The following is a 24223-nucleotide window of genomic DNA, read 5'->3' as shown; positions in this document are numbered from 1 at the left end:
TCGTGATCTTAGTCTTGTGTGCAGCCGCTCGGCCATGGAAACCCATTTCATGAAGCTCCCGAAAGAACAGTTATTGTGCTGACGTAGCTTCCAGAGGCAGTTTGGAACTCAGTAGTGAGTGTTGCAACCGAGGACAGAGGATTTTTATGTGCTTCAGCAGTCGGCGGTCCCGTTCTGTGAGTTTATATGACCTACCACTTTGCGGCTGAGCCGTTGTTGCTCCTAGACGTTTCCACTTCACAATAACAGCACTTACAGTTGACCGGGGCAGCTCTAGCGGGGCAGAAATTTGACAGACTGACTTGTTGGAAAGGTGGCATCCAATGACAGTGCCACGTTGAAAGTTACTGAGCTCTTTAGTAACGCCATTCTACTGCCAATGTTTCATTATAGAGATTGCATGGCTGTGTGTAGCAACGGGTGTGGCTGAAATAGCCAAATCCACTAACTTGAAGGGGTGTCCGCATACTTTTGTATATATTGTATTTGGGACTATCCAAATGTGGTGTAACTGACTGCCATACTAAAAAAGATAAAGCTATCATAATTATACTTTACCGCTAGAGAGTCCATTTTGCTCGGCTCAGACACCTTTGTGGCCTGCATGTCCCGCTGGCTCATCCTGGCCAGTCTGAAGGGACTGACTTCACCACGGATGACACTGTAGAACAAACCCTGGAGACCCACCCCACCACAATCAGTGAAGCGTACAACCACATAGTGAACTAGATGTCTACTTTGTGAGAAAAGGGCACATTTGTTCAATTGAATAGTGGATTTGACAACTTTTTGAGTGAAATGCACTCACTGTATAGCAGATAGTTTTATTATATAACTGGAGTTGAGATTGTATTCTTATGATAAGGCACGTGTTTTTTCTGCCATCTGAAGACCAACCTTATTTTTGGGGTCTTTAAGGTTGAACATGATGGTTCGGTACTTGTTCATGTACTTGCTGTCTGTATTGTTAAATATGTTAAACATCTCCGTCTCGATGCTGGTGACCAGCTTTCCCACTTCACTCTCAGACCTCTCCAAATCGTCACCGTCGCACACCCTTATAAAATCAAAATGCAATTAGTCATCTTTCAATAAAAATGTTGTCCTACAAGCAAAAGAGCTCAAGCAATGCTGCTTTGTCAATCAATGTCATCCTGTGTGTGTGTGTGTGTGTGTGTGTGTGTGTGTGTGTGTGTGTGTGTGTGTGTGTGTGTGTGTGAGAGAGAAATGCTATTCATCATCTCTATATGCTTGCATCTCTCTATATTCACCTCTTGAACAGGATGTTGGTAAGAGAACGTTGGATGCTCTGCCTGACCTGGTTATTGGCTGGCTGGGGGGGTCTGGAGGAAGGGGCGATTGGGGCTGGGGACACAGGCAGGGTTCTGGTTTCATTCAGTGGGACTGGAGGTGAAGGTGAGGGCGGGGTGGGGGTGACAGGCTGCTTCTTGGGGATGGTGAAGGAGGTCTTGACGATCCTCAGGGCCCCTGTTTCATGGTGTCTGGAGACTGAGGTGTTTGGGACCTCAGGGGATGGAGAGAAGCTTGATTTGGGGGGGTTGGGTTGTTTGACAGGGGGAGTATCCTCAGAGGGTTTCTTGGAGACACTGCCGATGTTTGCTGGTCTCTTGGTTTTTCCTGGAGCACCTCGCAGAGGAGGAGCGGACTCAGTGATATTGTCTGAAGGAGAGTTTTGTGGAGAATGTGTCTGAGGAGCCATGGGCTCAATCTCAACCTGCTCACTGGCCCTTTTTGCTGTTAGAAAATAGAATAACAGGGTAGCTGAATCAGTGCTGATAAGTAAATACGGCATCTGGTAGCTATGACTGGAATCAACAAAACTTGTTATAGGAAGTTAGTGTAATAAGCTGTGAGGTAAATTTGTAAGCGTATGTATAAGAGTGTTTTAACCAGTTAAGCATGAATAGTGCATGCATGTGATTAACCAATACCATTAAGACAGCTTCACTACCATTGACTAAGAGAGCTTCAATATGGTATTTCTTGGCCTGAGAAATCAGTGTGAATGTGTACTCTCTCTAAAAGTGAATACTGCAAGGAGAAGCAGTAATATAATAAACCCTGAGAGAAAGATTTGAAAGCCACCGTCTAATATTAAGATTTGAGTAATGTCAACTGGTTAAATACACCCCTCCATAATGACAAAGCATAAAGAGGTTTTCAGAAAATTGTGCAAATGTATTAAGATAAAAAAAACGGAAGTATCACAATTACATAAGTATTCAGACCCTTTGCTCAGTACTTTGTTGAAGCACCTTTGGCAGGGATTACAGCCTCGAGTCTTCTTGGGTATGACGCTACAAGCTTGGCACACCTGTATTTGGGGAGTTTCTCCCATTCTTCTCTGCAGATTATGTCAAGCTCTGTCAGGTTGGATGGGGAGCGTCGCTGCCAAGACTTTGGTCTGATGTCCAAATTTGAGATTTTGGGTTCCAGCCGCGTGTCTTTGTGAGACGCAGAGTAGGTAGATGGATGATCTCTGCATGTTTGGTTCCCACTGTGAAGCATGGAGGAGGAGGTGTGATAGTGTGGGGGTACTTTGCTAATGACTGTCTGCAATTCATTGAGAATTCAAGGCACAATTAACCAGCATGGTTACCATTGCATTCTGCAGCGATACGCCATCCCACCTGGTTTGCGCTTAGTGGGACTATTATTTGTTTTTCAACAGGACAATGACCCAACACACCTCCAGGCTGTGTAAGGGCTATTTGATCAAGAAGGAAAGTGATGGAGTGCTGCATCAGATGACCTGGCCTCCACAAATCACCCGACCTCAACACAATTGAGATGGTTTGGGATGAGTTGGCCCGCAGAGTGAAGGAAAAGCAGCCAACAAGTTCTCATCATATGTGGGAACTCATTCAAGACAGTTGGAAAAGCATTCCAGGTGAAGCTGGTTGAGAAAATGCCAAAAGTGTGCAAAGCTGTCACCAAGGCAAAGGGTGGCTACTTTGAAGAATCTCAAATATAACACTTATTTCACTGTTGATGTCTTCACTAATATTCTACAATGTAGAAAATAGTAAAGATAAATAAAAACCCTTGAATGAATAGGTGTCCCCAAACTCTTGACTGGTACTGTATATCTTCCTCAACGAGGACTATCCTGAAGCTGTGCACCAGAAGAGGAAACAACTTATCCCAGTCATGAAAGCTGCCAGAGTGAGTGGGGACATTGCTTACATCTGCTATGACTGGCTCATTGTCCACCCTTACTCCCAGAAGCATGGAAAGGCTGAGAGAGCCAAGCCTATGGTTTCGTAGCTTCAACGCCGCAGCACACACACCAATTGATTATGGACTGCTGAAGCTATATTTTTTTCTCTTGCTTTGTTTGCTCTATTCAGTATTATGTCTATCTCTGATAAGCTACCCAGGAAAGGGCTGAAAATAGCCCATATTAATATATGTAGCCTCAGAAATTAAGGTTCATGAAATCAATAATTAGCTCAAATCTGATATCAGTCATATATTATTTGATGATACAGAAGTACCAATACAAGGATATGTGGTGGTCTATAGAAGAGACAGAAATGCTTTCAGCAAACTTAACATGTGTAAATATTTGTATGAACATAAGATTCAACAACTGAGACAAACTGAACAAGTTCCACAGGCTAACAGAAATGGAATGTGTCCCTGAACAAAGGGGGAGGAGGGGTCAAAATCAAAAGTAACAGTCAGTATTAAGTACTGCAAGTGCATGGACTGCACGACATTTGCCAGTTCTTGCTGTGAGATGTTACCCCACTCTTCCACCAAGGCCCTTGCAAGTTCCCGGACATTTCTGGGGGGAATGGCCCTAGCCCTCACCCTCCGAACCAACAGGTCCCAGGCATGCTCAATGGGATTGAGATCCGGGCTCTTCGCTGGCCATGGCACAACACTGACAACGAGCAGAATGGCATGCTGGAGGGTCATGTTAGGATGAGCCTGCAGGAAGGGTACTACATGAGGGAGAAGGATGTCTTCCCGGTAACGCACAGCATTGAGATTGCCTGCAATGACAACAAGCTCAGTCCGATGATGCCGTGACACACCGCCCCAGACCATGACGGACCCTCCACCTCCAAATCGATCCCGCTCCAGAGTACAGACCTCGGTGTAATCCGACAATCACCCCTGGTGAGACAAAACCGTGACTCGTCAGTGAAGAGCACTTTTTGCCAGTCCTGTCTGGTCCAGCGACGGTGGGTTTGTGCCCATAGGCGACGTTGTTGCCGGTGATGTCTGGTGAGGACCTGCCTTACAACAGGCTTCAAAGCCCTCAGTCCAGCCTATTGCAGACAGTCTGAGCACTGATGGAGGGATTCTGCATTCCTGGTGTAACTCGGGCAGTTGTTGTTGCCATCCTGTACCTGTCCCGCGTGTGTGATGTTCGGATGTACCGATCCTGTGCAGGTGTTGTTACACGTGGTCTGCCACTGTGAGGATGATTAGCTGTTCCGTCCTGTCTCCCTGTAACGCTGTCTTAGGTGTCTCACAGTATGGACATTGCAATTTATTGCCCTGGCCACATCTGCAGTCCTCATGCCTCTTTGCAGCATGCCTAAGGCACATTCACGCAGATGAGCAGGGACCCTGGGCATCTTTCTTTTGGTGTTTTTCAGAGTCCGTAGAAAGGCCTCTTTAGTGTCCTACGTTTTCATAACTGTGACCTTAATTGCCTACCGTCTGTAAGCTGTTAGTGTCTTAACGACTGTTCCACAGGTGCACGTTCATTAATTGTTTATGGTTCATTGAACAAGCATGGGAAACCGTGTTTAAACCATTTACAATGAAGATCTGTGAAGTTATTTGGATTTTTATGAATTATCTTTGAAAGACAGGGTCCTGAAAAAGGGATGTTTCTTAATAAATATATATATATATATACACTGCTCAAAAAAATAAAGGGAACACTAAAATAACACATCCTAGATCTGAATGAATGAAATATTCTTATTAAATACTTTTTTCTTTACATAGTTGAATGTGCTGACAACAAAATCACACAAAAATGATCAATGGAAATCAAATTTATCAACCCATGGAGGTCTGGATTTGGAGTCACACTCAAAATTAAAGTGGAAAACCACACTACAGGCTGATCCAACTTTGATGTAATGTCCTTAAAACAAGTCAAAATGAGGCTCAGTAGTGTGTGTGGCCTCCACGTGCCTGTATGACCTCCCTACAACGCCTGGGCATGCTCCTGATGAGGTGGCGGATGGTCTCCTGAGGGATCTCCTCCCAGACCTGGACTAAAGCATCCGCCAACTCCTGGACAGTCTGTGGTGCAACGTGGCGTTGGTAGATGGAGCGAGACATGAATTCCCAGATATGCTCAGTTGGATTCAGGTCTGGGGAACGGGCGGGCCAGTCCATAGCATCAATGCCTTCCTCTTGCAGGAACTGCTGACACACTCCAGCCACATGAGGTCTAGCATTGTCTTGCATTAGGAGGGACCCAGGGCCAACCGCACCAGCATATGGTCTAACAAGGGGTCTGAGGATCTCATCTCGGTACCTGTTGGCAGTCAGGCTACCTCTGGCGAGCACATGGAGGGCTGTGCGGCCCCCCAAAGAAATGCCACCCCACACCATGACTGACCCACCGCCAAACCGGTCATGCTTGAGGATGTTGCAGGCAGTAGAACGTTCTCCACGGCGTCTCCAGACTCTGTCACGTCTGTCACATGTGCTCAGTGTGAACCTGCTTTCATCTGTGAAGAGCACAGGGCGCCAGTGGCGAATTTGCCAATCTTGGTGTTCTCTGGCAAATGCCAAACGTCCTGCACGGTGTTGGGCTGTAAGCACAACCCCCACCTGTGGACGTCGGGCCCTCATACCACCCTCATGGAGTCTGTTTCTGACCGTTTGAGCAGACACATGCACATTTGTGGCCTGCTGGAGGTCATTTTGCAGGGCTCTGGCAGTGCTCCACCTGCTCCTCCTTGCACAAAGGCGGAGGTAGCGGTCCTGCTGCTGGGTTGTTGCCCTCCTACGGCCTCCTCCACGTCTCCTGATGTACTGGCCTGTCTCCTGGTAGCGCCTCCATGCTCTGGACACTACGCTGACAGACACAGCAAACCTTCTTGCCACAGGTCGCATTGATGTGCCATCCTGGATGAGCTGCACTACCTGAGCCACTAGTGTGGGTTGTAGACTCTGTCTCATGCTACCACTAGAGTGAAAGCACCGCCAGCATTCAAAAGTGACCAAAACATCAGCCAGGAAGCATAGGAACTGAGAAGTGGTCTGTGGTCACCACCTGCAGAACCACTCCTTTATTGGGGGTGTCTTGCTAATTGCCTATAATTTCCACCTATTGTCTATTCCATTTGCACAACAGCATGTGAAATTTATTGTCAATCAGTGTTGCTTCCTAAGTGGACAGTTTGATTTCACAGAAGTGTGATTGACTTGGAGTTACATTGTGTTGTTTAAGTGTTCCCTTTATTTTTTGGAGCAGTATATATATATATATATATATATATATATATATATATATATATATATATATATATTCAGAACCATATCCCTGTAATGCTTAGAAAATATCTTATGTCAAGTGTTATTATTTTGGGGTGTTGCTGAAGGCCAAGTGCTAACAGTCAGTATCGAAATAATGTGTGTGAAATGCTTGATAGCGTATGTGATGTAAACAGAGAGGTCTACTTTCTTGGGGACCTGAATATTGACTGATTTCCATCAAGCTGTCCGCTCAAGAGGAAGCTTCTTACTGTAACCAGTGTCTGTAATCTGGTTCAGGTTATTAACCAACCTACCAGGGTATTTACAAAACACTACAGGAACAAGATCATCCACATGTATGGATCACATTTTTACTAATACGTTAGAACTCTGTATCCCTACCCATTGCACGCAGTGATCACAATATAGTGGCTAATCCAGGAGAGCCAAAGTTCCAAAAGCTGGGTGTAAAATAGTGTATAAGAGATTATACAAAAGATTTTGCTGTGAATTTTATGTGGATAATGTAAAAAATATATGTTGGTCTGATGTGATTAATAAGGAGCATCCAGACGCTGCACTTGATGAATTTATGAAATTGCTTTGTCCAATTATTGAGAAGCATGCACCTGTTAAGAAACAAACTGTTAAGACCCCATGGATTGCTGAGGAATTGAATAACTATATGGTTGAAAGAGATGGGTCAAAAAGAGTGGCTAATAAGTCTGGTTCCACATCTGACTAGCTGGCTTACTGCAAATTGAGAAATGATGTCACACTAAACTCAACAAAAAGAAGAAGAAACTGTATTATGAAGCCAAGATCAATTAAATAAAGAATGATGGGTTTTTTTGGGGGGGGGGGGTACTATAAATGAAATTATGGGCAGAAAGACAAATTCTAAATTCATCGAATCAGATGGCTTTTTCATCACATAACCATTTGATGTTGTAATAATTTGAATGATTGGCAAAGTAGGCAAACTTAGGTAGGGAATGCCAACAATGAACAGTGAGCCATCGTATAAATGCATAGAAAAACAAATAATCATGAAAGAAAAGCAGTGCAAGTTTGAATTTTGTAAAGTAAGTGTGGGAGAGGTGGAAAATTATTGTTATCTATCAATAATGACAAACCTCCTGGCATTGCCATGATGGAAAGCTCCTGAGGATGGTAGCTGACTCTATAGCCCATCCTTTATGTTATATCTTTAATCTGAGCCTAGAGGAAAGTCTTTGTCCTCAGGCCTGAAGGGAAGCCAAAGTAATTCCGTTACCCATGAGTGGTAAAGCAGCCTTTACTGGTTCTAACAGCAGACCTATAAACTTGCTGCCAGCTCTTAGTAAACTATTGTAAAAAATAGTGTTTGAACAAATACAATGCTATTTCTCTGTAAACAAATTAACAACAGACTTTCAGCATGCTTATAGAGAAGGGCACTCAACATGTACTGCACTTACACAAATGTCTGATGATTGGTTAAAAGAAATTGACAATAAAAATATTGTGGGAGCTGTGCTGTTTGATTTCAGTGCAGCCTTTGATATTATTGACAACCTGTTGTTGTAAAAACTACCAGCTGAATCTGGTAATGAATGGTGTGGCTGTTGAACTAGTTGAGGAGACTCAATTACTTGGCGTTACCTTAGATTGTAAACTGTCATGGTCAAAATATATACAGAGCATTTGGAAAGTATTCAGACCCCTCGACTTTTTCCACATTTTGTTACGTTACAGCCTTATCCTAAAATTGATTCAATAGTTTCTCTCTCGTTAATCTACACACAATACCCCATAATGACAAAGCAAAACCAGTTTTTTTTTTATGTTTGCAAATGTATTAAAAATGTAAAACTGAAATATCACATTTACATAGGTATTCAGACCCTTTACTCAGTACTTTGTTGAAGCACCTTTGGCAGTGATTACAGCCTCGAGTTTTTGGGTATGACGCTACAAGCTTGGCACATCTGTATTTGGGGAGTTTCTCCTATTCTTCTCTGCAGATCCTCTCAAGCTCTGTCAGGTTGGATGGGGAGCGTTGCTGCACAGCTATTATCAGGTCTCTCCAGAGATGTTCAATCGGGTTCAAGTCTGGGCTCTGGCTGGGCCACTCAAAGACATTCAGAGACTTGTCCAGAAGCCACTCCTGCATTGTCTTGGCTGTGTGTTTAGGGTCGTAGTCCTGTTGGAAGGTGAACCTTCGTCCCAGTCTGAGGTCCTGAGCAGATTTTCATCAAGGATCTCTGTACTTTGCTCCTTTCATCTTTCCCTAGATCCTGACTAGTCTCCCAGTCGATGCCACTGAAAAACATCCACCCGGCATGATGATGTCACCACCATGCTTCACCGTAGGGATGGTGCCAGGTTTCCTCCAGACATGTCGATTGGTATTTGGAGCATTGAATCTTGTTTGTCATGGTCTGAGAGTCTTTAGGTGTATTTTGGCCAACTCCAAGCAGGCTGTCATGTGCCTTTTACTGATGAATTTTTCCTAAAAGTTCAAACATGGTTACATTTCATTTAAATGTTTGTAATGTTCTAGGAATGTTCTCCAACTGTTTTGAAATTGGGAATGTTCCCAAATAGTTAAGAGAACATTAAGAAACAACGTTCTTCTGTAAAAATGTTAGTACTTCAGCATAACGTTTCCTACAAGTTTCCTCATGGTTCTATTTAAACTCATGTTCTCAAATTGTTCCAAGAACGTTAAGAAACAACGTTCTTCTGTGGGAATTTCAGTACTTTAGCATGATGTTTCCTCATGGTTCTATTTAAAGTTCAGAGAATGTTCTAAGAATTATATACCATGACGAGATCCTGAGGCCCATTGCCGTGCCATTTATCCGCTGCCATCATTGAGCATGTTTGGGATGCTCTGGATCGACGTGTATGACAGCATGTTCCAGTTTCCGCCAATATCCAGCATGTTCCAGTTCCCGCCAATATTTACTGGCTTCTGTCTAGCCACTCTACCATGAAAGCCTGATTGCTGGAGTGCTGCAGAGATGGTTGTCCTTCTGGAAGGTTCTCCCATCTCCACAGAGGAACTCTGGAGCTCTGTTAGAGTGACCATCGGGTACTTGGTCACCCCCAGAACAGAGCAACACGTCTTACTCGTCATTGTAATCAGAGGGCTGATATAAATACTATGCATGCCATTCTCTCTTGGCTAAGAATTGAGGAGAGACTGACTGCATCACTTCTTTTAATATAAGAAACAGTGTGTTGAAAATCCCAAATTGTTTGCATAGTCAACTTACACACAGCTCTGACACACACACACACTTACCTCACCAGACATGACACCGTCAGACATGTTCACAGTCCCCAAATCCAGAACAAATTTAAGAAAGCGTACAGCATTTTATATAGAACCATTATTGCATGGAACTTCATTCCATCTCATATTGCTCAAATAAACAGCAAACCTGGTTTCAAAAACCAGATAAAGCAACACCTCACGGCACAATGCCTCTCCCCTATTTCACCTAGATAGTTTGTGTATGTATTGATATGTAGGCTACATGTGCCTTTTCATTTTTTTAATGTAGTTCTGTCCTTGAGCTGTTCTTGTCTATTGATGTTATGTATTATATCATTCTGTATTATGTTTCATGTTTTGTGTGAACCCCAGGAAGAGTAGCTTCTGTTTTTGCAACAGCTAAATGGGGGATCCTAATAAAATACCAAATGTAATCAAATTTTAGAAGAAGGCTGTAAAGTAACAAAATGTGGAAAAAGTCAAGGGATCTGAGTACTTTCCGAATGCACTGTATTTGTAGTATAATAGACAATAAAGATATTATTATACTGAACAAAAGTATAAACGCAACATGCAACAATTTCAAAGATCTTACAGTTCATGTAAGGAAATCAGTCAATTGAAATACATTTGTTAGGCCCTAAGCTATGGATTTCACGACTGGGAATACAGATATTCATCTGTATTAAATAAAGGTAGAGGCGTGGATCAGAAAACCAGTCAGTATCTAGTGTGACCACCATTTTCCTCATGCAGCGCAGCATCTCCTTCGCATAAAGTTGATCAGTCTGTTGATTGAAGAGGAGTGGGACAACATTGCACATGGACAAAAGGGCTGTGTAAAGTTGCTGGATATTGGCGGGAACTGGAACATGCTGTCATACACGTCGATCCAGAGCATCCCAAACATGCTCAATGATGGCAGCGGATAAATGGAACGGCAATGGGCCTCAGGAACTCGTCATGGTATATAATTCTTAGAACATTCTCTGAACTTTAAATAGAACCATGAGGAAACATCATGCTAAAGTACTGAAATTCCCACAGAAGAACGTTGCTTCTTTACGTTCTATAAACAATTTGAGAAACCACTTGAAATAGAACCATGAGGAAATATTATCTCGAAGTACTGAAATTCCCACATTGTTTCTTTACGTTCTTGGAACAATTTGAGAACATGAGTTTAAATAGAACCATGAGGAAACTTGTAGGAAACGTTATGCTGAAGTACTAACATTTTAACAGAAGAACGTTGTTTCTTAATGTTCTCTTAACTATTTGGGAACATTCCCAATTTCAAAACAGTTGGAGAACATTCCTAGAACATTACAAACATTTAAATGAAATGTAACCATGTTTGAACTTTCAGGAAAAATTCTGTTAAAGTAATGAAATACCAATACATTTTTTGGTCAAGTTCCTTAAATGTGCTGAATGTTCCAAAAGCCAAGCAATCATCCTGCACCATTCCCAGGATGTTGTGGGCTGGTTGTACGCAAAATAACCATAGGACAACCACGCTCTCACCAAGCTCTAAGAAACATATGGTTCTCAGAACGTTATGTGCTAGCTGGGGGACTTTTGTATGGTGGTCAATGAGTATAGAATTTGGTCAACAACAAAAAAAGTTGCGAATTTGCTATGTGAGGCATATTTGATTGAATAGAAGTTTCTAAATATTTTGTTTGTTTTACGAATGCACTGATATAATTGGGCGCACGTGGTATTTCGGCAACTTTTTAAAAAAACAACTTTGTATCAGAGGTGTGCCTGTTGTTCACACGCGTATTTGCCCTCTCATTGTCTAGAATGGTCCCACCTGATCTCGGCTCATACTGCCTGTTTCCATCATAGACAGTACAGTGCTTGCATCTTTGAGGACATGTATTTCCATTGTTAGAGCGGTTACTTGTCAATATAATAGATCATCTTTGGTTACATGCATCATAAAAGAAAGGGCAACGGGTCGGCTCCAGCGAGGGGCTTGACAGTTCTGAAGCATCCTCAAAAATAGGCCTAGCACCCCCAAGAGACCATTAGTACATGCACACCATAGATTGGTGTTTGCGAAGGGGTGCTTTCAAACTGCCCCAGTGAAAAATCCCTAGTGACACCACTGGACATGACAGATTTGTTCCATACAGATAGTGTGTATTCTAACTTCCTAATTCATCTCCTGTCATTATAAAGCAGAGGTACACAAAACCAGTACTTGGAGGCAGTATACGCTCCCTTTTCATAAGAAACTGAAACCTGGATTTTCAGGTGGTCGATGGCTAATCGATGACACGACTTGATCAATGAAGTGCCAAGGAGACACAACAAGTACGACTGCCAGCAATGGTAGACCCCCGTCTTGGAGGGACATGCGGTACATTCATTTATCTTTCCTTCAGCCATGTGGCCCCCTTTTATGATCACTGATATTGGGGCCTGCCTGTATATACCGGAAAGTATATTATGGGTCCCGCCATGAGGTCTGGAACATTATGGCACAGGCACACTTGAATTGTCCTCTAACTACAGTGGTCGCTGGTTCAAGCGCCGCTTTAGCTGTTCTCGCTTCAATTCTATATTGATGGAAAAATGTAAAAATGACCCCTATACTCTTTGTTACTCCAAGGCTTTTGTTGAAGTGTCCCCTTGTGTGTGTGCAGGATGCTCCTTAACAGAGGAAAAGCCTCACTGTATGTTAGCACACAATGACATCTGCTAGGGCTGATTTTCTTTCTTTACTGAACAAAGACATAAACGCAACACGCAATAATGTTAAAGATTTTACTGAGTTACAGTTCATATAAGAAAATCAGTCAACTGAAAGAAATTCATTAGGGCCTATTCTATGGATTTCACATGATTGGGAATACATACATGCATCTGTTGGTCACAGATGACTTAAAAAAAAAGTAGGGATCAGAAAACCAGTCAGTATCTGGTGTGACCACCATTTCCCTCATGCAGCGCGACATCTCCTTTGAATAGAGTTGATCAGGCTGTTGATTGTGGCCTGTGGAATGTTGTCCCACTCCTCTTCACTGGCTGTGCGAAGTCGCTGGATATTGGCAGGAACTGGAACATGCTGTCGCACACATCAATTCAGAGCATCCCAAACATGCTCAACGGGTGACATGTCTGGTGAGTGTGGAGGTCATGGAAGAGCTGGGACATTTTCAGCTTCCAGGAATTATGTACAGATCCTTGCGACATAGGGCCACATTATCATGCTGAAACATGAGGTGATGGCGGCGGATGAATGTAACGACAATGGGCCTCAGGATATCGTCACGCTCTCTCTGTGCATCCAAATTGCCATTGATAAAATGCAATTGTGTTCTTTGTCCGTAGTTTATGCCTGCCTATACCATAACCCCACCAACACCATGGGACACTCTGTTCACAACGTTTGACATCAGCAAACCGCTCGTCCACATAACACTACACACACTGTCTGCCACCTGCCCGGTACAGTTGAAACCAGGATTAATCCGTGAAGCGCACACTTCTCCAGCATGCCATTGGCCATCGAAGGTGAGCATTTGCACACTGAAGTTGGTTACGACGCCGAATTGCAGTCAGGTCAAGACCCTGGTGAAGACGACGAGCATGCAGATGAGCTTCCCTGAGACGGTTTCTGACAGTTTGCGCAGAAATCTTTGGTTGTGCAAACCCACAGTTTCATCAGCTGTCCGGGTGGCTCGTCTCAGACCATCCCGTAGATGAAGAAGCAGGATGTGGAGGTCCTGGGCTGGCATGGTTACACGTGATCTGCGGTTGTGAGGCTGGTTGGACGTACTGACAAATTCTCTAGAACAACATTGGAGGCGGCTTATGGTAGAGAAATTAACATTCAATTGTCTGACAACAGCTCTGGTGGACATTCCTACAGTAAATGCCAATTGCACGCTCCCTCAACACTTGATACATTTGTGGCATTGTGTTGTGTGACAAAACTGAACATTTTAGAGTGGCCTTTTGTTTTCACCAGCACAAGGTGGCCTGTGAAAGTATCAAACTGTTTAATCAGCTTCTTGATATGCCACACCTGTCAGGTGGATGGATTATCTTGGCAAAGGAGAAATGTTCACCAATAGGGATGTAAACAAATTTGTGCACAAAATTTGAGAGAAATAAGCTTTTTGTGTGTATGGAAAATTCTGCAATCTTTTATTCAGCTCATGAAACATGGGACCAACACTTTACATGTTGCGTTTATATTTTTGTTCAGTGTAGATAACATTAAAATGTAACACACAGCAACCAAAAACCTGATCTAATTTGCATAGTCATACTGAGTTTGCAACAAACAGTACAATGTTCGCCACAAGTTTCCCAGAGGTTCAGAAGTCGACGCAAATTTGCAGCAACAGTTAGCCAAAAAACTAACGTGCATGTGAAAATAATGGTAAGTTATCCAAAAGATTTACCACAACTGCTTGCCAGAAGCCTGTTTTTTCGGTAAGGGTATGTTGAGATTCTAAACGGATCCTGTTGTGACCCTACTATTTAGGATAATCTAGATAAGGTCACTTCCAATCCACCCAATGTTGATCAAGGCTATAATGATGACGTACAGATGAATCGTACAGATGAAAATTTATGCACTTTATCAGACTTTCATATGATAATTAGTCTGATTGAGGTTAAAGTATGTCTTTAAGGCATCTGTTTAGATAGTTGCTTTAAAATCAGCTGTACGCTTAATTCTTAAAAAGTCACATTGGCAAGTGAATGAAACTGCAACCTTGCAGCAATCAAGTGACTTGGATATACAGGCCATAATGAACAATTAAACTAATTACGACCTGGGCATTAAATTGTGTGTAGTTTTATCATCTCTTTCTCTGGACTTTTACAGCATCTGATATGTCTAAGACAGAAAAACGCTATCCGGAAATTAAATAAGGACATTTCAGGAATAAACATCTTATTGTCACAGTCATTGAAGTATTAGTATTGGAGATGTTTACCTGACACTTGTTCGGGAGAATGTGAATGTGCTAGATTCTCAGCATAGCAGAACACCAGACACACAAAGTACGAGTGCACTGTTGAAAAGCTATTCTAATGTCTGGCCAGTAGAGGGTGCTTGTGTTTAACAAGTTTAACAAGAAGAGAAGATAAAATGGCAGATACACTATATATACAAAAGTATGTGGACAACCCTTCATATTTGTGGATTCGGGCTATTTCAGCCACACCCGTTGCTGCCAGGTGTATAAAAATCAAGCACACAACCATGCAATCTCCATACACAAACATTGGCAGTAGAACCGCCTTACTGAAGAGCTCAGTGACTTTTCAATCGTTATAGGATGCCACCCTGCCTTGCTAGAGCTGCCCTGGTCAACTGTAAGTGCTGTTATTGTGAAGTAGAAATATCTAGGAGCAACAACGGCTCAGCCACAAAGTAGTAGGCCCACACAAACTCACAGAACGGGGCCACCAAGTGCTGAAGCGCATAGCATGTAAAAATCGTCTGTCCTCGGTTGCAACACTCACTATAGAGTTCCAGACTGCCTCTGGAATCAACGTCAATAGAATAACTGTTAGTCGGGAGCTTCATGAAAAGAGTTTCCATGGCCGAGCAGCCGCACACAAGCCTAAGATAACCATGCGCAATGCCAACGTGGAAACATCTGGAGTGATGAATCACCATCTGGCAGTCCGACAGACTAACCTGGGTTTGGCAGATGCCAGGAGAACGCTGCCTATCCCAATGCATAGCGCCAACTGTAAAGTTTGGTGGTGGAGAAATAATGGTCTGGACTGTTTTTTATGGTATGGGCTAGGCCCCTTAGTTCCAGTGAAATGAAATCTTAATGCTACAGCATACAATGACATTCTAGATGATTCTGTGGATCCAACTTTGTGGCAACAATTTGGGGAAGGCCCTTTCCTGTTTCAGCGTGACAATTCCCCCGTGCACAAAGCAAGGTCCATAGAGAAATGGTTTGTTGAGATTGGTGTGGAAGAACTTGACTGGCCTGCACAGAGCCCTGAACTCAAGCCCATCGAACACCTTCGGGATGAAGTGGAATGCCAACTGCGAGCCAGGCCTAATCGCCCAACATCAGTGCCCGACCTCACTAATGCTCTTGTGGGTGAATGGAAGCAAATCCCCGCAGCAATGTTCCAGCATCTAGTGGAAAGCCTTCCCAGAAGAGAGGAGGCTGTTATAGCAGCAAAGGGGGGACCAACTCCATATCAATGCCCATGATTTTGGAATTAGATGTTCGACCGATACTTTTGGTCATGTGTATTTATAACTGTTTAACAGAAAGCAGAATGTGGGGGGGAAAAATACCCATAATGCTTAGCTACACCTATCCAGTTCATTCAGATCTGCCAACACTAAAGGAATACCACTTTTCCTTAATCATGAGGACCAAGCAGGTGCACACCTCCTGGAGCCCCCATTAAAGTATTGAGTAACATTGGCAACATAAGAAATGGGGAGGGCTCCACCTAGCATTCCTATAGTTCATTCAGATCAGAACAAACTGAGGTGGTAAAGGATAGGGGTTATTTGAATGTGGCCTACATTTTGCTTGTCACTAAATACAGTATATGAGGTATTGGTCTGGGGCTAGATGTCTCAGTCTGTGTCCTACCATAGTAGTGGTAGTCCAAAGTCATCTCAGGTAGCGTGATTGGTCATGACGCAGTCCACCTCTGCAAAATACCAGTTAGGGTATGATTGCATAAAATGACCATTTGATTAACTTGTATGTGAATCTGACACGTACATGATCGATGTTCAAAATTCAACTGATCATGTATAAAACTATTTTTGCCATATGAATGGTGAGGGCTGATGGGAGACAGTTGTGGTGACATTGAAAGGGTATTAGCAATGAGGTTGCTTTCCTCAGATGCAAGTGTCAGATGTGTTCAGGACTTTTAACTGCCCAAAAAAAAAAAAAACGTAACCACAGGAAAAACTCGAAAGAAACGAGATGCACATGAAATGCCTGTCTGTTATGTGGCGGATCCTTCGATGGTATAGAATAATGCTTGTGTACTTAACCAAGTTACTAAATGTGTAACTGGGAACCATCGTTGTTCCATGTGTGAACTGACACTAACTAAACAACTTACTGTACTACACACACACACACACACACACACACACACACACACACACACACACACACACACACACACACACACACTTCACTGAAGCCCATTCATGTGCAGGATTCAAACAGATGTTCATTGAGGCACGTTATCCCAGTTGCCTATAACCTATAACCCAACGGTAAAGCAAAGGAGCAACTGTCATTTTGTGAGTGATAAGTGATTTCCAAAAAGGAATTATTGGAAGGAGCATTTTACAACTCCTGCTGATCTGTCAGGCATTTCAGTATTGAGCACGTCAGTGGAATTGGCCAGCTAGGTACTTCAGTCTTCTTCATTGAAATGAATCAATGTGTCTGGCATTCACTGCTTGTCAGGATCCTGTGGGAAATCCTTCCTGGCATCTGGTCATCCTCTCAGGGCCTCCATGCTGCAGCTGAAAAACTGCTCTGCTCTCCAATCTCTCCCGAGTCCCTGTTTGCATGGGCTCCTCTTTCCCTCTGGTTTGAGTGTCTTAAATGTAGAGTATGTCTGTGTGTGTTGATGTCTCGTGTGTGTGTGTGTGTGTGTGTGTGTGTGTGTGTGTGTGTGTGTGTGTGTGTGTGTGTGTGTCTGTATTTTTGAATGACACTCCAGGTTGTTGAAGATAAAAATTCTTCATTACAAAAAATGACAAAAGTTCCCCTTAAAAAGAAGAAGTTTGAAGACTACACAGGGCCAAAAAAAGGCAAATACAATAAAAAAAAAGGTTACCCTTTTGAATTGTTTGAGTTTGTGTTTCATCAACAAATGACATGTACTGCAATATTATGACATTTTTTTGCTAAATGTACTAACTAGAACGTGTAAAATCATGTCAGTTGCTGGCGAGTGTGAGAAGTCAGAAATTTGTTGGGAAAACATCTGATAGACCATTTCACACTGCGGAACATGAGTACTCTTTTGAATACTAAATCGGAAGTGGCACGGGTAAAGGGCTAGCATTACCAGAGGGCAAAGCAGAGGACCCTTGAAGACCAAGTGCCTCTGTGGACATTAGTGAAAAGGACCAATGTCCAAACTCTCAATTTCTTTGGTAGGGTGGAAAGGTTCAAAGTCACTGAGGAGAAAACTGATCAAGAATGTATCTAGAGACCCTATCATGCATATCCAGGTGACAACCAAATCAAGGCCACATTCAACAACACTGAACATGTCAATGGTCTGGTATGGAAAAGGTGCAAAAGCGAACATAAGCACTGGGGTAAGACTGTCTTTGTTGTACACAATTACTATTACAATTACAGACAGCTGTCCACCAACACTTCCAGATGCTGCTCTACTGCCCCATTCCCTCCCTTGCTGCTTTACCCTACCCGCTGATGCCTCCACATTGGCCCGCCATATTGTTCTGTCCCATCATGCTGTGTCAGCAATGTCTACAACCAAAAACATACGATTGTTATGGACAACTATCTGGCCAAAAGGTCCTTAACTGTATGCGTCTCGCAGATACGGAAAACAGTCTATCCTTGTATTCTCTGAACAACATACGAGTACAATGTATGTAACCTCTACCTGGTACAGCCAGAGGAGGATGGGCCTCCCCTCAGTCTGGTTAACCTCAAGGCTTATTTTATTTCTCCCCCCTTTGCTGCTGTGGTTCTGCTTGTCCTTTGGGTTCTAGGCCAGGTTACTGCCAAGCACTTTGCGACAACTTGACATTAAAAAGGCTCTCTGGGGATATAGCAAAAAGTTGCCAAAAAATGGTAGCTTTCTTCCAACCACACGTATAAGCTACAAATGTACCCTTTATGAACAGATGCTTCTGAAAACAAACCCCATGTCTGGATAGATAGTGAAGTCTCTGGTGCTCAGGTGAATGTCATCATCCTTTCCTTTGATGAACAGCTGAAGCTTGATTTTAAAACGGCAAAGACAGCCTTGTAGACGTGGTTTATAAGTGAAGCAATGGAGCTGAAGAAGCTAGTCATGTGACGATGAGCTCGATCTTGCATGTAAAGACTAATGCCTCTCAATAGTCTAGAATGGCTTCCTCCCTCCTCGTCCACTCTCCTTCATGAGCACTAGTCTGAATGTACAGTGTGTCTGTGTGTGTTGGTGTCCCGTGTGTATGTGTGTGTATGGCACTGCGGGTCGTTGAAGATAGAAATGTTTCATTACAAAAATGGACAAAGGTGCAGGTGCGTGGCGCTCGTCCTCTCTCCATGAGCACTGATATGAAAAGACAGGTTACATGAAAGCCACAGGAGGAGGTTGGTGGCAATCCTTGGCCTCTTCTACATTGCTCTATAAATCTAATCATAAGCAGGACTTGATGATTCTGTATATTCCTCTGTATACTTCCCCGGTAACTGGTCCAACTCCATTGCACAAAGTGTTCAAACCAATTCCTCCAAAAGCTCAACTGCTCAAATGTGGCAGAAAATGTGTTATTGCCCGCATTGATCTGTATCACCTGTGTTTTTCATCCATAGTTGAATTATGGGAATCTATTTCCCATATCAGGCACTACTGGATGACTTGAGAGGCCTTGTGTTTGGACGCAGTGAGCAAACATTCATTTTCTTTGACTCAGAGGGAATGTTTGTTTTCTAACTGCTTCGAACTAAAACCATATCCATGTGTCACTCAGTGAATGTTTTGCGCTTTCCATCAAGCAGTGATTTCTATCTGTACAACTTGTGTATCCTATTATTTATTCCCTGGGACAATACTCTGTGCATTAGTAATTTTGTGTGAAGTATTTACTATTATTCGTAAGACTGACGCATCAGCCTGTACCTTGTAGTTATATTTTGTTGCCGTATAAGGCTCTTATTGAACCGGACGTATTATTTGTCAAATAAAAACATTGACAACTATTGAAATACTGGACTGTAGAAAAATGGTGGTATTGAAGTAGAATGATCTCTGAACCCAACTATACTAAACATTCTTCTACTATCTAGTAACTGAGGAAATGTACATTTGGATTGTTGATTGGTTTGGCTGGTTTTCTTTTTCAATGTTTCCAACTAGCTGAAGAAAAACATTTTCTAGTACAATTACCCACTGCTGCTGACTACTGCAAATAACTTTGTATCCCTACACCTAAAGATTGTGTGATGGCAGAGGTAACGTTATAGCTGCTGTCTGATGAATACCAACTGAGTGAAAGTAAAGTATTCTGGATGTGTTGGATATGGATGTGCTGTGAGTGATACATACTCGACTTGTAAAACATAGATGATTCTATGGATGTGGCCTGTACTGCAGTGAGACTAGGGTTGCAGGATAAGGGAGAGGTAGATGTGTCAGGTTCCTTGTCCTCAACTTCTTCAGCCTCCTTCTCCTCTTCGGGCCGCTCCGCCGACAACCTCTGGGGAATCCTAGCCGACCTTTGACCCTGAGGTCAAAATGTTCACAGGAGGTCAACATCAGCTAATTTGGGGTTTAATTAACTAATACTATGTGAGAGTCAAAGTGGCAGCTTTATCTGTTTCTAAGGCAAACGTAATCTCGGCACACATTCATCAACAAAATGAAACAAGCACAACATGCAAAATGAAACAAGCACAACATGCAGAAGATGCCGAAAAAAATTGAAAAAATGACCAAAAGGGAGAAGAAAAAAAAGTTTAGGCACTGGGTACCTTAGGGCCAGGTTTGGCTGCTGCTCTACTCTGTGGGCTTTGCTCGGCATTGGTCTCTTTGGAGTCAGATAGGGTCTTCATAGTGGCAGCCGCATGCCGGAGGATGCAGTCTGTGCCACAGTAACCGGAGTCGGGAAGAGCGTGCATACTGCACCCTGGGCCAATGCACTGGGGCAGAGAACTGTCCGTCTCCATTTCAGCCTCAGCAACCACTTCAGTCTCCTCCTGCGCCACAGCCTCCTAGGACCAGACTCGCTTGTCAGCCTAGATCTCAAACTTGCAACTAAATACCATTGTGAAATGGGCTGTACAAAGCAAGGGAAACCAAATAACACTACAAACTAGAATTCATTTCCATTCTTCCTCGCAAAGGAATCAGTAAACGTTCGTTCTCACCTTACTGGCCTGCTCCTCATGCACTCTCTCCTCCTCCCCAGATGAGGGCAGTGTCAGGCAGTCAGGGTGGCTCTGCTGGGGGTCTGGCTGGCTCTGGCTCTTATTCGTGCAGTTGGGGCAGATCCAGTCCCGTCCGCTCCTCTCCAGCTTGCTGCCCTGCGTCTCGCTGACGCCAACGCAGTCGCCATGGAACCACTCCTGACAATTGTCACAGGAGATCATGAACCTGGACAAGGAATCAAACGGGCAATAAGAAAATGACAGCTAAAGAACAGCAATTAACTAAAGTCCATAACCATCCAAAATAACGAGTATGGCAGATGGAAAGAGCTGAGATGTGGTGCTGCGATACCAACAACATTAGGCTTGCTTGTTTTCAGAGGTAAATATCGTCCTTGACAACGTTACACCACATACCTTTTATTCTGCCTCTGTCGACAGATGCAGTAAAGGGCATTGGGGTTGTAGCCCTCACTGTCCGATATGCTAGAATACTCTGACTTTTCTTCCTCGATCCTCTCCTCCACCTCGTCCTTCTCCTCCTCCACCTCGTCCCTCTCCTCCTCCACCTCGTCCCTCTCCTCCTCCACCTCGTCCCTCTCCTCCTCCACCTCGTCCCTCTCCTCCTCGTCCTTCTCCTCCTCCACCTCGTCCTTCTCCTCCTCCACCTCGTCCTTCTCCTCCTCCACCTCGTCCTTCTCCTCCTCCACCTCGTCCACCTCCTCTGTTACATTATCATATTGGCTGGGCTTTTCTTCTTTTGTCTCTGGCTCTGGATCAGACTCGAGAGGAGGCATAGACTCTGAGCTGGACTGTTGAGAAGGAGAAGGGCTTTGCGGTTCAACCACTACAACAGCCTCCTCGGGACTCTGCTCCCTCTCCTCCTCCTGAGGCTGATACACCTGCTGCTGTTCCAACTCATTTACAAAAATCACCTCTTCTTCATCTGCAGTGCTCGACTCTGGCTCTACCCTCCTACCCCTCCCACGCCCCCTACCTCTCCCTCGTCCTCTCCCTCTCCCTCTACCCCTTCCCCTAGCCCTGCCTCTCCCTCTGACCCCTCTGCCTCTGGCCTCACCTCTCCCCCTAATGCTCAGCCGCTCCTGAAGCTGCTTCAGGGTCAGCTCATCACTGTCCTCCTCTATACTAGAGGCAGCTTCCATGTCCCCACTACCCCCATAGCTAGGAGGGGCAGCTGTGGTCCTGTCCTCCTCTTTCTTCTCCCCAAGTAGGGAAAAAGCCGTGCTGAATGCAGATCCAAAGTCCCGCCAAGAGGAGGGGTCTAATCTGGCACCTGGGCAGGGCTCTAGGGCCTCTGAGGCAGGCTCTGTGTCCATTGGAGTAGGGGAGCCCGTCTCGGAGTGCTCCAGGTCAGCCGGGGCGCTCCTTCTCCCCCCTCGCCCACGTCTTGAATAGGTCTGGGCCGGGCGGCCTCTGCCCCGACGTGTGGGTAGGGGCGGAGATTCTGGATCTTCAGTCTCATCCAATCCCACAAACTCTCTTCTGGCAACCGTGGTCCGCCTGAAGCCCCAGGTCTTTTTGAACTCGCTGATGGTCGGCCTAGCACCCCTCTCGGCCCCCTCCACCTGCTGCTCTGCATTACCATCGCCTATGTGCTCCTCTACACCAAGAAGAGAAGAGCAGGGATGGAAAAACCTTAGATTTAAAAAGGTAGCAGTATGATGCAGAAAGTAAACAGTATAAACATCAAGCAGCAGTCACTACTCTTAAACCTTTTGGATGCCGTCTACCATAGCGCCACTCGTTTTATCACTGGTGACAGTTTTAATACTCACCACAGCACCCTGTTTTAAAGTCCTGCAGATCAATTCATTACTCCCTTTTTCGTTTACAAAGCCCTACTACACAAGCTTCCAGCTTACCTAACTTCGTTGTTACAGAATTTAAAACAAACATGAGATACCAAACCCGCTCACAGGTTGGTTAACCCTCGAGGTTCCTTGGGTCTCCACCGAATTAGGCAAATCCGCTTTTAGTTTTAATGCACCTCATTGCTGGAACCAACTGCAAAATACACTGCAATAAGCTGTGGATGACGCTTGGGCAATTTAAAATATTTGGTAGGGAACTATTTTCTGAGGAATGTGGCTGTTTTTCTTGATCGTTTGTTGTGCTGTATTTAGTTTGCTTTGTACTGTCCGATTTTGATTTTGTCTATGAATTGTATGTGCAGGGCACCCTTGCGAAAGAGGTCCTGGTCTCAATGGTGACTCCCTGTTTAAATAAAAAGGTAAAATAGCTGGTCAATTTCCGCAACAACTAAGAGCTTTGGTTCAACTTTTCCGCAGCTTTGGTGCCCTGGCTACCAAGCTGTAACAGCGTGAAGCGAACCAATGCACAGATACTGGATGTTTCTCAATATGCATTCTACCGTGCTCCAAACTCTCATGCTCAGAGTGCATTCTCCCAGGGCGTTCTTGTGAGGATGAGAGTCTGAAGAACGCATAAACCGTTCCATTTCAGAAGCACTCACACTCTGTATTACCTCACGCTGCACCTCCCCATTCACTGACCCTTCCTCCAGCCAAGACAACGGCAATAGAGACCAAACAAGATATATGTAACAGTATAACTTTAGTACGTCCCCTCGCCCCGACCTCGGGCGCGAACCAGGGACCCTCTGCACACATCAACAACAGTCACCTACGAAGCATCGTTACCCATCGCTCCACAAAAGCCGCGGCCCTTGCAGAGCAAGGGGAACCACTACTTCTAGGTTTCAGAGCAAGTGACGTAACCGACTGAAAGGCTGCTAGCGCGCACCACTGCTAACTAGCTAGCCATTTCACATCGGTTACATTTACACAAGACAGATGTTTTACCTCATAACTATCAGCTAGCTATAATAAACAAAAATATAAAAGCAACATGCAACAATTTTTAAGATTTTACTAAGTTACAGTTCATATAAGGAAATCAGTCAATTGAAATAAATGAATTAGGCTCTAATCTATGGATTTCACATGACTGGGCAGGGTTGCAGGCATAGGTGGGCCTTGGAGGGCATAGGTCCATCCACTTGGTAGCCAGGCCCACCCACTGGGGAGCCAGGCCCAGCCAATCAGAATGAGTTTTTCTCCACAAAAGTACTTTAGTACAGACAGAAATACTCCTCAGCAACCCACCCCTCAGACGATCCTGCAGGTGAAGAAGACGGAATTGGCTGGCCTGGGCTGGCGTGGTTACACGTGGCAACAGCTCTGGTGGACATGCCTACAGCCAGCATGCCAATTGCACGCTGACTCAAAACTTGAGACATCTGTGGCATTGAGTTGTGTGACAAAACTGCACATTTTAGAGTGGCCTTTTATTGTCCCTAGCACAAGCTGCACCTGTGTAATGATCGTGC

General features: G+C 44.1%; 1 protein-coding gene across 1 annotated transcript in view; it reads right to left on the bottom strand.

Annotated features, from left to right (window-relative positions):
- LOC129830379 (death-inducer obliterator 1-like) overlaps positions 1–24223 on the bottom strand; it is a 76336-nt gene that overhangs the window by 18456 nt on the left and 33657 nt on the right. Inside the window, exons 3-9 of the mRNA XM_055892921.1 lie at positions 21271–22474; positions 20854–21079; positions 20458–20697; positions 20033–20210; positions 1272–1755; positions 898–1057; positions 559–675 (exon numbers count right to left, since the gene is read on the bottom strand). Of these exons, the coding sequence (XP_055748896.1) occupies positions 559–675; positions 898–1057; positions 1272–1755; positions 20033–20210; positions 20458–20697; positions 20854–21079; positions 21271–22474 (2609 nt within the window). The remainder of the gene's footprint in view (positions 1–558; positions 676–897; positions 1058–1271; positions 1756–20032; positions 20211–20457; positions 20698–20853; positions 21080–21270; positions 22475–24223) is intronic.

Source organism: Salvelinus fontinalis, chromosome 31 (assembly GCF_029448725.1).
Source record: "Salvelinus fontinalis isolate EN_2023a chromosome 31, ASM2944872v1, whole genome shotgun sequence".
NCBI lineage: Eukaryota > Metazoa > Chordata > Actinopteri > Salmoniformes > Salmonidae > Salvelinus > Salvelinus fontinalis.
This window is presented reverse-complemented; position numbering and strand designations above follow the sequence as displayed.